Source organism: Fusarium keratoplasticum, chromosome 12, assembly GCF_025433545.1.
Source record: "Fusarium keratoplasticum isolate Fu6.1 chromosome 12, whole genome shotgun sequence".
Lineage (NCBI taxonomy): Eukaryota > Fungi > Ascomycota > Sordariomycetes > Hypocreales > Nectriaceae > Fusarium > Fusarium keratoplasticum.
In genome coordinates, this window is record NC_070540.1 from 139266 (window position 1) to 152080 (window position 12815).

Below are 12815 nucleotides of genomic sequence, written 5' to 3' on the forward strand. Positions count from 1 at the left end.
CCCAACAATGTCTTTACCCAATATCGTTCTATGTGTTTGGAATAGAGAAGAACTAGGGTAGATGTTCGTCGCAGAAGCCTTACGCAGGGCATATCACCTGACAGAGATTGTGCGCTTGCCGATCAAGATGATTCAACTGCCGAGACCTACAATTCCGCACATCACTTTTGAACAACAAACAGTCTCAAGTATCCATAGTAACGAGGTGAATTCCATCCGAATGTTTCACACTTTACCTCCCTTAAATATAAGCATAATGAATCACTACCAAAACCAATAACGTTCAGTGAATGGCTGATCATCACCAGCTTGGGTGCGAGGAATGGCAATTCTGTGTTGTACAAGAATGTTTCACACTCGGCACGGCATGTGTTGAGTCACGGTCATCACCCCTCCCTGAATGTTGAGCCTGTCAAGGGGTTTGGAAGGCCATGACTAGAAGTTGTCAAGTGAAGCAACTCAACTTTGGTTCTACATATGCCATAACGAACAATGGAAGTCAAACCACAACATCCTGCGGCACTAGATATCATTGTGGTTGGTGCTGGCATCAGTGGACTGGCTACCGCAATCTCGTGCTCATTGTCAGGCCATCGCGTCACAATATTCGAGGCTGCAAAAGAGCTTGGCGAGGTGAGATTTGGGAAACCCTCTCTAAGCTAAATCTTCCCATTATTGAACGCTGTTTAGGTCGGTGCAGGCTTACAGATCACACCGAATGCCTCCTGGATACTCAAAGAATGGGGCGTCCCAGACAGTCTTTGGAAGCTGGCTGCAGAGCCTAGATGTCTTGCCGTACACCGTTACTCCGATGGAAAAATCCTTGCGATGGAGAAAGACTTTGGTAAAAAGATAAGATCCAAATACCGAGCTCCCTTCGTCGCCTTACACCGGGCCGATCTCCACAAGGCCTTGTACGAGCGGTCACAGCAGCTGGGGGTAGAGATGCAGCTCGGGCAAAAGGCCGTGCAGATCGATTTTGAGCAGACCATGGTCGTCACAGAGTCTGGTTTGACAGCTAAAGCCGACCTCGTCGTGGCTGCCGATGGTCTCTGGTCGCAGTGTCGACAGTGCTTCCTGGGTGTTGAAGAGCCCCCCCTGCCAACTGGCGATCTGGCGTATAGAATACTCTTGCACCTGGATGATATCGATGACCCCGAGCTCAGAGAATGGGTGAGTCAGCCTGCAGTTCATTTCTGGATCGGACCAGAAGCGCACGCCGTAGGCTATTCTCTTCGGGCAGGTAACATGTACAACCTTGTCCTTTTGGTTCCTGACGACCTGCCTGAGGGAGTCAAACGGCAGACTGCATCCGTAGACGAAATGAGAGCCTTGTTTAAAGGGTGGGACCCTATTCTTGGAAGGTTCCTGGACATGGTGAAGAAGGTCGACAAGTGGAAGCTGATGCACCGTATGTTTCTCTTTCATCATTCATCACTGTAACCCTTTTTCTAACGAACTTTTAGGAACCGAGCTCCAAAACTGGGTCAACGATGAGTCGAATCTCGTCTTTGTGCAAGTACCAGGCTGCATTAGACCTCTCTGAAATGCTAACTCCTTGAAGCGGTGACTCGTGCCACCCAATGCTGCCCTATCTTGCACAGGGGGCCAATTCCGCTATTGAAGACGGCGCTGTTCTTGGACGCCTCCTTGGCAAGATCAACAGCAAAGATCAACTTCCGAGCGCTCTGAAGATGTACGAGAGACTTCGGAAAAGTCGAGGGGACGCCATTGTGAAGGAAGCTTTCAAACAGGTAGGCGCCATTTATTTCCAGAGCCATTTTGCATCTAACCCCTCGCAGCGTGACGCATTCCACATGAAAGATGGCCCTGAACAGCAAGCTCGCGATGAGCTGTTTCTTTCACAACTGGGGAAGGAGATCCAGGCCCCATTCCCGAGTCGCTGGACTTGTCCCGACGTCCAGCGTTGGTTATATGGATACAACGTCAACGAGGAGCTACAAGAAGCAACGAAGAGGGGGCTTTCTAAGCTTTAGCACCTTCCGCTCTCCTTCTGCGGCTTAGTCTATCCAGTGGCAGTGGCGACTGAAGAGAAGGCTGAGGTGAGACAGCCAGTCAAGATTTTGGTTTGTATACGCTTAACATTAAGCCTATAAGGGAGCATGGAATATGACCTGGCCATTGTTTTGTCATGAAAGTTCTGATTGGGCAGTTTTCAAGGTTTCGGAGCTTCTCGTTACAGACTTGAAACAGTACTACCTCTTGTTCGCCTGAGCATCATCTTGCGCTTGGCTGATACCGGACGAGTGTCAGAATTTCGAGCCAACCAGCTGAGTGATACAAGGGGTCATTGCAAGGCGCTCGTCTCCATATTTTAGCGCTTTCTCAGACGCCTTGCACTAGGAAGATTGAAGTTTTGGTGTCTCGGTCTCAGAATTGTCTCTTTTATCATTCTCAAAAGGGGATAGTGACCGAAGTTTTGGAGCTTCCAAACCTGTTTCACACCTCATACAGTTTATTGAGCGCGTAGATGAGACCTTAGCTTGCCTCAACATACTGGTATTATACCTGGTATTGCGCGGTCTGATATATAAACTCTGTCATCTGCTTTCTCCAGGTCAGCCATTAGCTTACTAGCCATCTTTTCTTCAAGTGCAGGCCACATCCCTTTTTTTAAGTATTCACTGTAATTTGCACTAGCCCTGGTGGTTTAGTTGTCCTACTCAATCTCTACAGATTCCATCATCTCCTTCCAACCCAGTCAAAATGAAGTGGTCTGCTGTCTTCGCTCTCGTCATCGCCACCCGCGGCTCACTTGCGCGTAAGCCACCAGAAAACCTGCCTCAAACTAACATGAACTAACTCTTAACTCCAGTTCCCCAAACGCGATTTCGCGGTGCCAATCCTAATAGCGCAGACAATACCAACAATGATACCAACAACAACAACGGCAACGTTGCCTCATTCGAAGGCCAAGCATGCACCGATGGCACATTCGATGGATTCTGCGATGATACCGGCCGATGCGGTTTAAACATCCCACCCAACGAATTTTCCAGACAGTTTGTGGCAGACCAGTGCGGCTTTGACAACTCTGAAGCCGAGGAGGCGTTTAGGGATTTCTTTGGCGGGAACAACGGCAACGATGATAACAATGATGACGGAGGGAATGGAAATCCGGCTGACTTTGAGGGCCAGGCCTGTACTGATGGCACATTTGACGGTGTCTGTGATGATACCGGGCGATGTGGGTTGGAGATTCCACCGAATGAGTTGTCGAGGCAGTTTGTCGCTGGCCAGTGCGGCTCTTGAGACTGTTACCATCAAGTAGGATAACTGAATGAAGATCCAGATCAAGCATCCTCTATAGTAGAGCTGTGTGGTTCGTGAGCCCAATAACCTCCTCACCCAACGGCTACGTGGACGTACGTGATGTTGGGCGCATATCACCACTCAAACCCAGCTGCACAACAGTGGCTAGTTGGCCCTTTATACGACGAATACGACCAACATGCAGCGGCATAATTAGGTTGCGGTGTTTTACGGTATTGGGTTTTAATGCCGTCATGTATCAATAACTGTCTTTTGCTGTTGTGGCTGACGGTCTCTATAACACAAAAGACAGTCAAATCGACGATTGCACGCAAAAGTGGACGAAAGATCGGTCGCCCCTTTACCATCTTGGAAGATGGGACCCAAGTGAAGGCCACGGAAGAGGCGGGCTTTGCTGAGATTGAAGAAGGAGGCTTCAAGGTCAGTCATCAAGGCATAGTCAGAGTCTATACCTAACTCAATACCAGAACCCCATCAGACCGGCAACTCCGCAACACCGGGTCGTAAATGCAGGTCGCGTTTGAGCAAGACACCAACGGCAACGTTCTGTTCAGGTCCATTTCTTTGAGGCAGACAGGTGAGGAGGTGGTCGTGTTCCTCACGCACTTTCGCCGAGAGGTTCGAAACAGGGATGTTCACTCGTATTTCAAGGCAGAAAGTAATTTGGGGGAGGAAGCCCATCAAGGTTTGAGGGGAAGCACTTGACGCCGAGACTGGCGTCTGTTGGGTGTCATGTTCTCGGTTCAGTGTGCGACATAGGGTGCCTGACAGTATTTTGCAGAAAACGAAAAAAAAGAAGAAAAAAAGGAGAAGAAGAGAACGCTCATCTCTGTCCGCCCCGAGGTCAAGCAGGTAATAAGAGAGAAAAGTCAAAAAGAGTGGATAATGGTGGGATTAAACCACCTGTGTTGGACGAACAGGGAATCGAACCCTGGACCACTCCCAGAGGCGAGATCTTTGGAAGAACTTGCTAAGGGAGTATTATACCACTAAACCATTCGCCCAGAACGAGTTGTGATTGGTTGAGATTCAGCTGCACAGAACCAAATTACAAGGCTTTGATGGAGAGACATGGCGTGAGCCCCTTGATCTCTGCGAGCCTCTACCCTGAACATTCGAGGCCATCATTCATGCCAAGATTTGCGAACATCGAAGAGGGACAAACCAGTTTGTTGAGTGGTTAATTATGCACGTATGAGTAGCCACAAGGTACGACGCTTCCCACGTAGATATTCGTTTCCTTGCAACTGCAAATCTACCTAACAAACGAATCCCGAGTCTCATCTTCACTCTTCGTTTAAAACGCCAACTCAACGCCGTCCCTCTACTCCTTGTTGTTGTTGCTTTTGTTGCTGCTGACAAAACTCCTCTTGTCAATCAGAGAAATCATCGACCGGCGAGGAACATTCTTCTTTGACTGGCCATCCGGCATGATGCTCTAACTGCACCTCGGGAGCAACCCGCCGCTGCAACTGACTTATCGCCTCCTCTTTGCACGCCTGGTAAAGAGCAATATCCTGCTTTAACCTTTCCATCTGAGCCCCCAGGTTACCGCACCCCTCGACAATCTTGCAGAGCTTCTTATGGGCCTTCTGCGCGGCCTCCTGTGCATCCTGGAATTCCAGGTCCGCCGCTTGCTTGGCCAATGTGGCGATGTCCCGTTGACGGTATATCTTGGTAAGAGAACCCTTGCAGTCTAATTCGGCATCGACACTCCAGTCGAGAAACATGCCGCCGCTGCGTAGGCCCATGAGGCTTTGTTGTAGGGAGTGCAGTAGTTCTTCTTCTTGTTTTAGGGTCTGGATACGGTCGCTGGCCGTCCTTTGGAGTTCTTCGGCTGCGATGACACGGCATCTTTCTGTTTTCAGGGCCTTTGAAGCTTCCATGGCTGCCTCGTGTTTGTTGATGTATTCTTTGGAGCATTTGAACGAGAGGGCCAGGTATTGGCCGATGCTGGCCTGTAGGTTTTGGAAGTCTTCTTCAGTCATCTTGGCTGGCGGCGTGGTTGGACGTAGCTGGATCATGGTTGCTCATGTTAGGGTTAAGGGTTATTTATACACAGAACCTTGAGATCCAATGGCGCGAGATGAGGCCCTGATAGGCCTCACTCATGGTGTCATCACGTTGTGAGGTTAATTCCGTTGGGGTTATACGTTAAGGCTGAGGGCATCACATGCAAGTTTGTTCTGTAGTAGAAGTGACATGCCCGGGTACAACTTTTCTAGCTTGACTGTACTATTTGTTGTGTGTTGTTTTGAGCAAGCAAACTACGGTGCGCTGGGTGAATCTGCACTCGATGGTTTTCCCATGCATCCCATCAAAGCTCTAATGCAACGTCTCGGTTCAAGATCTGCGCTCCAGATGATAGGAGAGACAAATAAATTTCCGTATCTGGCTTGCTGAGGGTATAGTTAGAGGCGGAGTGACTCATGAGAGAGTCAGTTGCGTTCGGTTTGAGTTCGGAGACCCTCAACCTCGGGTGTTTTCATACTTAAGGGGATCTGCAGACCGGCTCGGCCCTTTACTCTCAACCTTCCGCAACCTGCTTTGGGGAAAGATTTTGATGGTGAGCCTCATTACGCCAAAATAGAAAAAAAATTATGCGGTGATAAAGCCAACAAGGTGGTCTCCAATAACAGCGCCAGGTCACGTGAGCACCCTGACAAGACCTCCCAACATCAAAAAGAGAAAGCCTCGCAAACGCTCGCAATCGAAATATAGGAACAGCCCGATGCGGGGGTCGAACCCGCAACCTTGAGATCGCGTACTCGATACCATTATATGGCATTTCTAAGAGTCTCACGCTCTACCGATTGAGCTAACCGGGCGTGGCTCGAATTGATGGGACCGCAGTGCGCAAACTGGAGTTGTGTGGACGTGGACCCATTTTGCCCGGGCTTCAGGAGGATCCACATAGGGCATATGAGGATAGGACTAGGGCTGTTAAGTGAGAGTAGCTATTTGAAATTTTTCATTCCGGAGTTGAAAGCTTAGTGGGACGAATTTTGGTCTCTAACTCAGTCATGCGTCGCCGTGTCATGGAAGCTTCTGGAATGCTCTGGGAGAATTCGAAATGGAGGGAAACTCTGACTGCTCGCTTGACGATAATGCTTAGGATTAGCAGTTATGGGTTGCTAAAACGAAGAGAACAAGTTCTAGAAGGTAAGAAAGGGTTTAAGCAGCATCTATGGGATATGTCATATTACACTATAATCAAGTCAACATCTGCAAACCAACTCTACTTTATTATTTGTGGCCTATCATAGAATGGTAGTTCCTTATCGATTGTTCAGCCCGCGACGACGTGATGGGTCTTCAACTTCAACACCTTCGCCACACCAAATAATTACCCTCAAGAACACTCTCCTCGTGAACCTCCCTGTCATTGGGAAGACGATAGCGGATAACACAAGTCTTGCGGACTTCTTTCTGAGGATCATTCTCGTCTCCTCCAGCGACGGTTTGATTCGAAATGTTGACCCTGGGCATCTCGACACTGGCTTTCAGCAAGTCGAGGTACTGGCGTTGGGTAAGAATCTCCTTTCCGCCATGTTTGAGGTGAAGGATGTCGTGCTCGAAATGAAGAACTGATAATTCCCTTGCCCAGCGACCCTTGATTATGCCGTTCTGGGAGTACAAGACAGCACAGGACTTGGGCATACCATGCCAGGTATCGATAAAGTTTTGGTTGTCCACTGCAAGACTCTCCCCTTTGTTGATAGCGACTTGTACTCTAGCTTGAAGAGCTGGATCTGTGACAAGAGTGCCTCCATAAACAATGACGGGCTGTTTCTCTTGTCTGTTGTCCCGATAGAGTCGATATACGGTAGAAGCGAGACAAAAAGTGAGAAGATCAGCGTTCTCGATCTTGTCCATCTCTATCAGGGACTTGGTGAGTTCATAGTTGGCCAGATCTTGTAGTAACCACGGGAAGCGCTTCTGTTGCACCGCCTTGGCAAGCTTGAGAACGGTGAAGTTGTTGTTTCCTGGCAGTAAAAGCGAAAAGATTGCCTCCTTTATACCCTGAGTATGTGTGACAGACTCTTGATTGAAAGAGATGGAAGTCCTGGGCCAGAATCCATGCTCAAAAGCCACATCGGCGGAAATCTTGTCGAGGTCCTCAATCACGACAATCACAGCGGCTTGACCATTTCCGACGAATTCGTTGAGTGTGTAGTCGTGTAGGGCCTTTTCCTTGCCCCCTGAAGCATTTCTCATTGTGAACAAGTGGTTCAGTTGACCCAGCGACGCCAACAAACTGGCTACATGGTCCGGTGTCAAGGAATCCTCGGTAGCCCAGAGCTTTGAGTGTCGGAGGACAACGACATGTGAGATTTTGATAATGACGAGCTCCGCATGACAGCGCGTGTATTCGTTGACTTGCTCAACAAGTTCATCGATAGAAGCACCGCTGCCGCCCTGCCAGCCAACTCCAAACTTTTGACCCTCAGGCGTGTAATGACCACAGTACCAACCAGTTTGGGTGCCGCTGAGGGGTCTGTGGAAAGAATCTGCTAAGAAAGCATATGTTGCTCGGATATCCAGATGCCTGACGCCGAGATGGAGCTGGTCTAGCATAGGCTTTGTCTGTGTTAGGACGACGTTCTTACCACCTCCAACTGTGCCGAATCTGAGGTGATATGTGCCGGCATCGTGGGCGGATGGGAGGCAAATTTGAGAGAGGATGCGGTCTCCGATGAGATGACGATGCTTTTGCATCCAACCAGGAGAAGACATGGTGGCAGGGCAGTGGAGTGGTGTGAGGTTGTGCCAGACTGGAAGGACGAGTTGTTAACAAGGGACACGTGATGCTAAGAGCAAGAAAAGCCTGCGTGTCGGTGACCAATGATGTCCATCATCTTGTAGAACGGGGAAGTCAGGACAGGATCAAGTCTGGAAACACATAGAATAGTGGGCTGAGATGCATGCCCCTATTCCTTGTTGTCAGCTGATCTCGGTTGCTCAGTGACCATCGAGGCCTCTCTTGTCTGATCATTACGTACCCAGTCCAGCCTTATACTTAAGCCACAGAGCTGGTTGATGACGACAACGACCAATAGACAACAACCACGTGATACATGCATTCAAATGAGAATCATGCTGTTCTCATACCCCGCTTCTTCTTGTACCCAAACAGTCGGCCTTTTACTCTCATCCTATAACCATCAATCACCACAGACACGGGAAAATAAATGCTCACACAAGCAACAACACCAAGAGAATGGAAGCTCGACTAAGAACGGCCTATGTCCAGTGGTGGGACCATGAACAAATACATGTCTTGTGTCCATGGTGTGAACACCTACATCGCCACGGTTTCAATGGCGACTACACACAGCAACGGCGCGTTGCTCATTGTGGCCCGTTTCGCCCCGGAAAATACTGTGATATGAGCTACAGCATCGAGTTTCCGATCGGATCGAGCTCAGAAGAGGCGTGCTACGAGATTGATAAAGAAAACTTTCGATTTGTGGCAGGAGGTGCTCTATTACCTGACCGAGGCATCCCCGATGGAGAAGCTGATAAATTAAGAGCAAGATTCAGGGGCCCAATATCCTTGAAGAGGATATGGACAGAGGAAGTTGAAGGCGTACTGAGCGACATGGTTCAGGGAAACGTGCCGGCCGTTCAACAATTCCTCGAGGCTTCGCCTGATGCCGATCTTTTTCTTCATGGAGTGCAATCAACTGAGGTTATTATTCTCCACGACTCTGATATGGAGAGCGACGAAGACATCCCAGAACTGGACAGTCTCGAGACGGATGGTGTCACTGCCTTGCATCTGGCTGCTACTGAGGACTTCCGGATATGGACAAGCTCCTGCTCTCCAAGGATGTTGATGCAAATGCTGTCGACATTGACGGTCGCACACCTCTAATGAAGGCAGCGTTATGGGACCGTTGGGAGAATGTCGACGCTCTCTTGAAGCACTGTGCTGATAAGTCCCTGCAATCAGTTGAGGGCAACTTCCTCCGACGGGCGGCTGATTATGCAAAGCCATGGCCAGAGAATGAGCGCCGCAGAAAGCATCCTTTCTATACAGAAGATGGCCCCGGAAGAAACATGGATCGCAAATACGTTATGTTCCTTCTTAGTGAGGACAGAAAGAAACCTGCTATTCCTCGCCTAGACGGATTCACATTCCACCAAACCACTGGGTTCAACACTTCAATGTCTCTCACAACTCAATATAGCCTCCCAAGGAGTCAAAAGACAATCTCTCGATTGATTCGGAGTGATGGGCTACCAGAAATTGCAGCAATGAGCGGTTGGTCACACGGACAAAGCGACACCATCGACGTTGCAGGGTTTGACGGGACGCAGAAGGTACTGGAAATCTGTGAATACATTGGATTCCTGTTGGAGCCTAGCCGGTTCGACGGCGGGATACCAGGGCAGTTTAATGCCTGCCACGCTGAGAAGCAGCTGGCTGCCTACTTCATCCACAAGCACTTAATCTTGTCGAGCGAGATTCAGAAGCCAGGGGACCCGGTGGATGATATTCTCTTTTCGAGACTGACTTTGGAGGGTTTGCTAAGTACTGAGGAGTGTGAGCGACGGCAAAGGGAGCAGGAGCGGAGAGACAAAGCCATGGATTATGCCACGAAACTACACGCACTGCAAAGAATCTGGCCTAAAGTCGCGCTGAAGGATTCTCTGATCTTGGTCAGCCGCGAGCCGTGCCATGACTGTCAGAACTTTATTGAAAGGGTGAATGAGGCGCTGCGCTTGAAGATCAAACTATTACACTTGATGAACACGAGTTGACCTGTTTTATTGATGTTAGACAGACCTAGTCCTCTATTTCAGTATCCGTCTCATATATTAGTCGACATTATCTCCCAAGTCCTTTATGCATCTCCAGTCAATTTTACATGATGCCGCCTACACCTCAACCTCACATGTTTTAATGGCATATTTCTTACTATTCTCATTCTCTATCCCTTGATTCCATATTCTCTTCCTTTTTTGCCTTCCATATGGCAAGATTACCGAGTCGAACAAGCTCCGCCACGAAGTTATTCATCTCCTGTAAATACTCAATGTCATCCGTGGTCAGACTTTGCTCAGAGGTAGTCTGGAATATTGAGATGGCCGATGCCAAGATACCCAGATCTACCTGTCCGCGAGGATCAATGGGGTGGATTAGGATGTTCATGAACAAAGACATGGCCGCAACAGGAGGATAGAAAGCGACGCGCCTGTAGTTGGTGTTAGCGTGTCTGGGAGAGAACGATCAATGGCCAGGCGTACCAGAACGCCTCTTCTTCTAGGAGGTTTATATGTCCCTTGAGCAGTGTCAATGTCGAACGACTGGCTTCCAAAGATAGATCACTACTGGAGTGGAAGACACTATGAAGATCATCAGGAAGATTTGGGGCTTCAGCATAAGCAGCACCGCATCGCCTGACAGCTGTATGAATGGCCGTTACCAAATAGTGGTATTCAAGCTGTAAATGCAAACATCTGATGCGTTGCAATGAATTCATCTCTGAATCGAATAACGGTCCTCCAGGTGTGACAGAGAGCTTGGGCCGATATTTGACCGGAATGGAGGATCGCCAACTTTCAAGGTCAATATCGAGATGGCGGATGTGAAGGAGAATCTGAGTATCATCCATGGTGAATGATTTCGGCGAGTAAAGCAGGCGGCATGCTTTCTCCTTGACGTGACTTAAACCAAGGTCTCCTGGGAGGTAAGGCACTAGTCGCCCAAAGGTGCTGGTGTCTTGATCTGAGGGAGCTTGACAATCATATCGGTTGGCGTATCCTTCAGGGGCAGCCAAGTCACAGTAGTCTTCGGTGAGCAAAGGAGGCTGGCCGGACCGAAGTGATATGTCCTTGTCGAAGATATATGACATCCAAAAGAGTGTTCTGATATGCCGGAGCTTTTGTTCGGAAGCTACTCTCGAAGAATCGCCTGTCGCCCGCTGATTCAAATGCCCACCGAGGCTGCAGACCATGTGACAAGCAATTGAGTGGAGTGTGGAAGCGTCTTCCCACTCTCCGACTGATATTTTGCAAATTTGCTGTAAACGATAAGCCATCTGCCAGAGACTTGGTCGACCTTGGGAATGCTTACCAACATGAGGGTTGCCTGAAGACCCTCAATGCATGCCTCCCAAGAGACAAGGGCCAAAAGGGACTTCGATTGGTCCACGTACAAGTCACCTTGGGGTTGTTTTGAAGCATCCTTGGGCCTCACGGTCCGCGTTATCATGCAAAGGGCCGCCAGGATGCAGGCCTTGGCTGATACTTGAGAGCGCGTGAAGGATGAGTCGATGTGATCTTGATAGGCCACCTCCAGCGTCTCTTGAACAAGGGCTCGATCAAGAACGGGGTAGAAGAGGCTAATTGATGATCCGAAGAAGGCATCGAGGCAGCTCTCAGCATAATGCCGGTCGGGCAGCTTGTGAAGCTCGTGGTATGAGAGATTGGTTAATGGGAGAGCAGGAAAGCCGCGTTTTGAACCAAACATATGAAACCGCTCAAATTGAGCGTCTTGTCCAGTTTTCAATCGAATCCAATCCCGGCCCCTCTCGGATAGAATGGGTATGCCCTTGTGATACCAATTCTGTCCCAGGTATCGTGCAACATCACCAATGTCCCTGGTCTGGGGCTTGAAAGTTGTAGGTATCTCCAAAGGAGAGGTAACAGAAGATGGGAGTGTTTGGCTAGTTTGCCCACCAAGGCTGGATGGTGTTATTCCTTGGGTTGAGGCATCTTGTATTGCCCCAGGTGTCATCGATGGCATGGAACAAGGAGAGGTCTGATTCGACAGCTGTCCTTGAGATTGGATTTGAGATAGAGCATTCTCAAGATCTAAAACGCGTCGAAGAAGTTCTTGTACATCGCCGGCGATGGCTTGTCTGAATGTCATGACATTTGTCAGTAAGCAATGAAGGCATCGTAAGCCAAATAGCTTACATATTGTTGGACTTTTTCTGTGTCTCTCTATCAAAAGTACAAGAAAGGCCATGATGACTGCACCATTCGCAAGGCTCATCGGCGTTTTCTATCACGCATTGGATCTTGATAGTCAGTGTTGGCAAATATTTGGCTTGCGTCTTTGCGGGGGTTCCAAGTGTACCTTTCTCTTGTAGCAAACATCGCAGGCTCGTTTGGGACGCATCAAAAACAAGAACAAAAGCAACGGAATAGGCTTATACGCTAACTTTGATATTGAGAAAAGCTCGAGGGGTCCAATTGTTACCACGGAAGTTGTGGAAAAGGTCCATCGGAGCATCGGACTCCGTGGCGGTTTTAACATGCGGCACACCAGTGGAGCACAGCAACTTGGTCTAGCCAAGCCAGGTCAAGTGCGAAGGCCTCGGAGGCCCGGAGTCCGCTTACATAAGGAAAGTCCAGGGTAAAAGCAGTTGGTTGTTGCTTTTGACGGAGACGAGTTGCAGGGTCTCGTGGTTGTCTGCATGTGACGGAAGAAGCCGGATCGAAAGGGGCTGGTCTCTTTTTCCTTGTGCCCAGGAAACAACAATTACTTGACAATTTTGACAGAACAA

At 49.1% G+C, this 12815-nt stretch overlaps 5 protein-coding genes across 5 annotated transcripts; 3 read left to right on the plus strand and 2 right to left on the minus strand.

The window, feature by feature from the left end:
- Positions 1–492: 492 nt before the first annotated feature.
- Positions 493–1997, plus strand: NCS57_01362500 (FAD-binding-3 domain-containing protein; the record flags this gene model as incomplete). The annotated part of the gene is made up of 5 exons (XM_053063254.1): positions 493–633; positions 691–1411; positions 1467–1515; positions 1565–1754; positions 1803–1997. The coding sequence occupies 5 exons, from the start codon at positions 493–495 to the stop codon at positions 1995–1997; spliced, it is 1296 nt and encodes a 431-aa protein (XP_052906587.1).
- Positions 1998–2727: 730 nt separating this feature from the next.
- On the plus strand, positions 2728–3273 carry NCS57_01362600 (uncharacterized protein; the record flags this gene model as incomplete). The annotated part of the gene is made up of 2 exons (XM_053063255.1): positions 2728–2782; positions 2837–3273. 2 exons carry the CDS (start codon positions 2728–2730, stop codon positions 3271–3273), a joined length of 492 nt encoding a protein of 163 aa, XP_052906588.1.
- Positions 3274–6615: 3342 nt separating this feature from the next.
- NCS57_01362700 (uncharacterized protein) lies at positions 6616–8031 on the minus strand (the record flags this gene model as incomplete). Its single annotated transcript, XM_053063256.1, has 1 exon — positions 6616–8031. The coding sequence occupies one exon, from the start codon at positions 8029–8031 to the stop codon at positions 6616–6618; it is 1416 nt and encodes a 471-aa protein (XP_052906589.1).
- Positions 8032–9102: 1071 nt separating this feature from the next.
- NCS57_01362800 (uncharacterized protein) lies at positions 9103–10062 on the plus strand (the record flags this gene model as incomplete). Its single annotated transcript, XM_053063257.1, has 1 exon — positions 9103–10062. One exon carries the CDS (start codon positions 9103–9105, stop codon positions 10060–10062), a length of 960 nt encoding a protein of 319 aa, XP_052906590.1.
- Positions 10063–10225: 163 nt separating this feature from the next.
- On the minus strand, positions 10226–11773 carry NCS57_01362900 (Fungal-trans domain-containing protein; the record flags this gene model as incomplete). Its single annotated transcript, XM_053063258.1, has 3 exons — positions 10226–10496; positions 10549–11324; positions 11378–11773. The coding sequence occupies 3 exons, from the start codon at positions 11771–11773 to the stop codon at positions 10226–10228; spliced, it is 1443 nt and encodes a 480-aa protein (XP_052906591.1).
- Positions 11774–12815: the final 1042 nt, after the last annotated feature.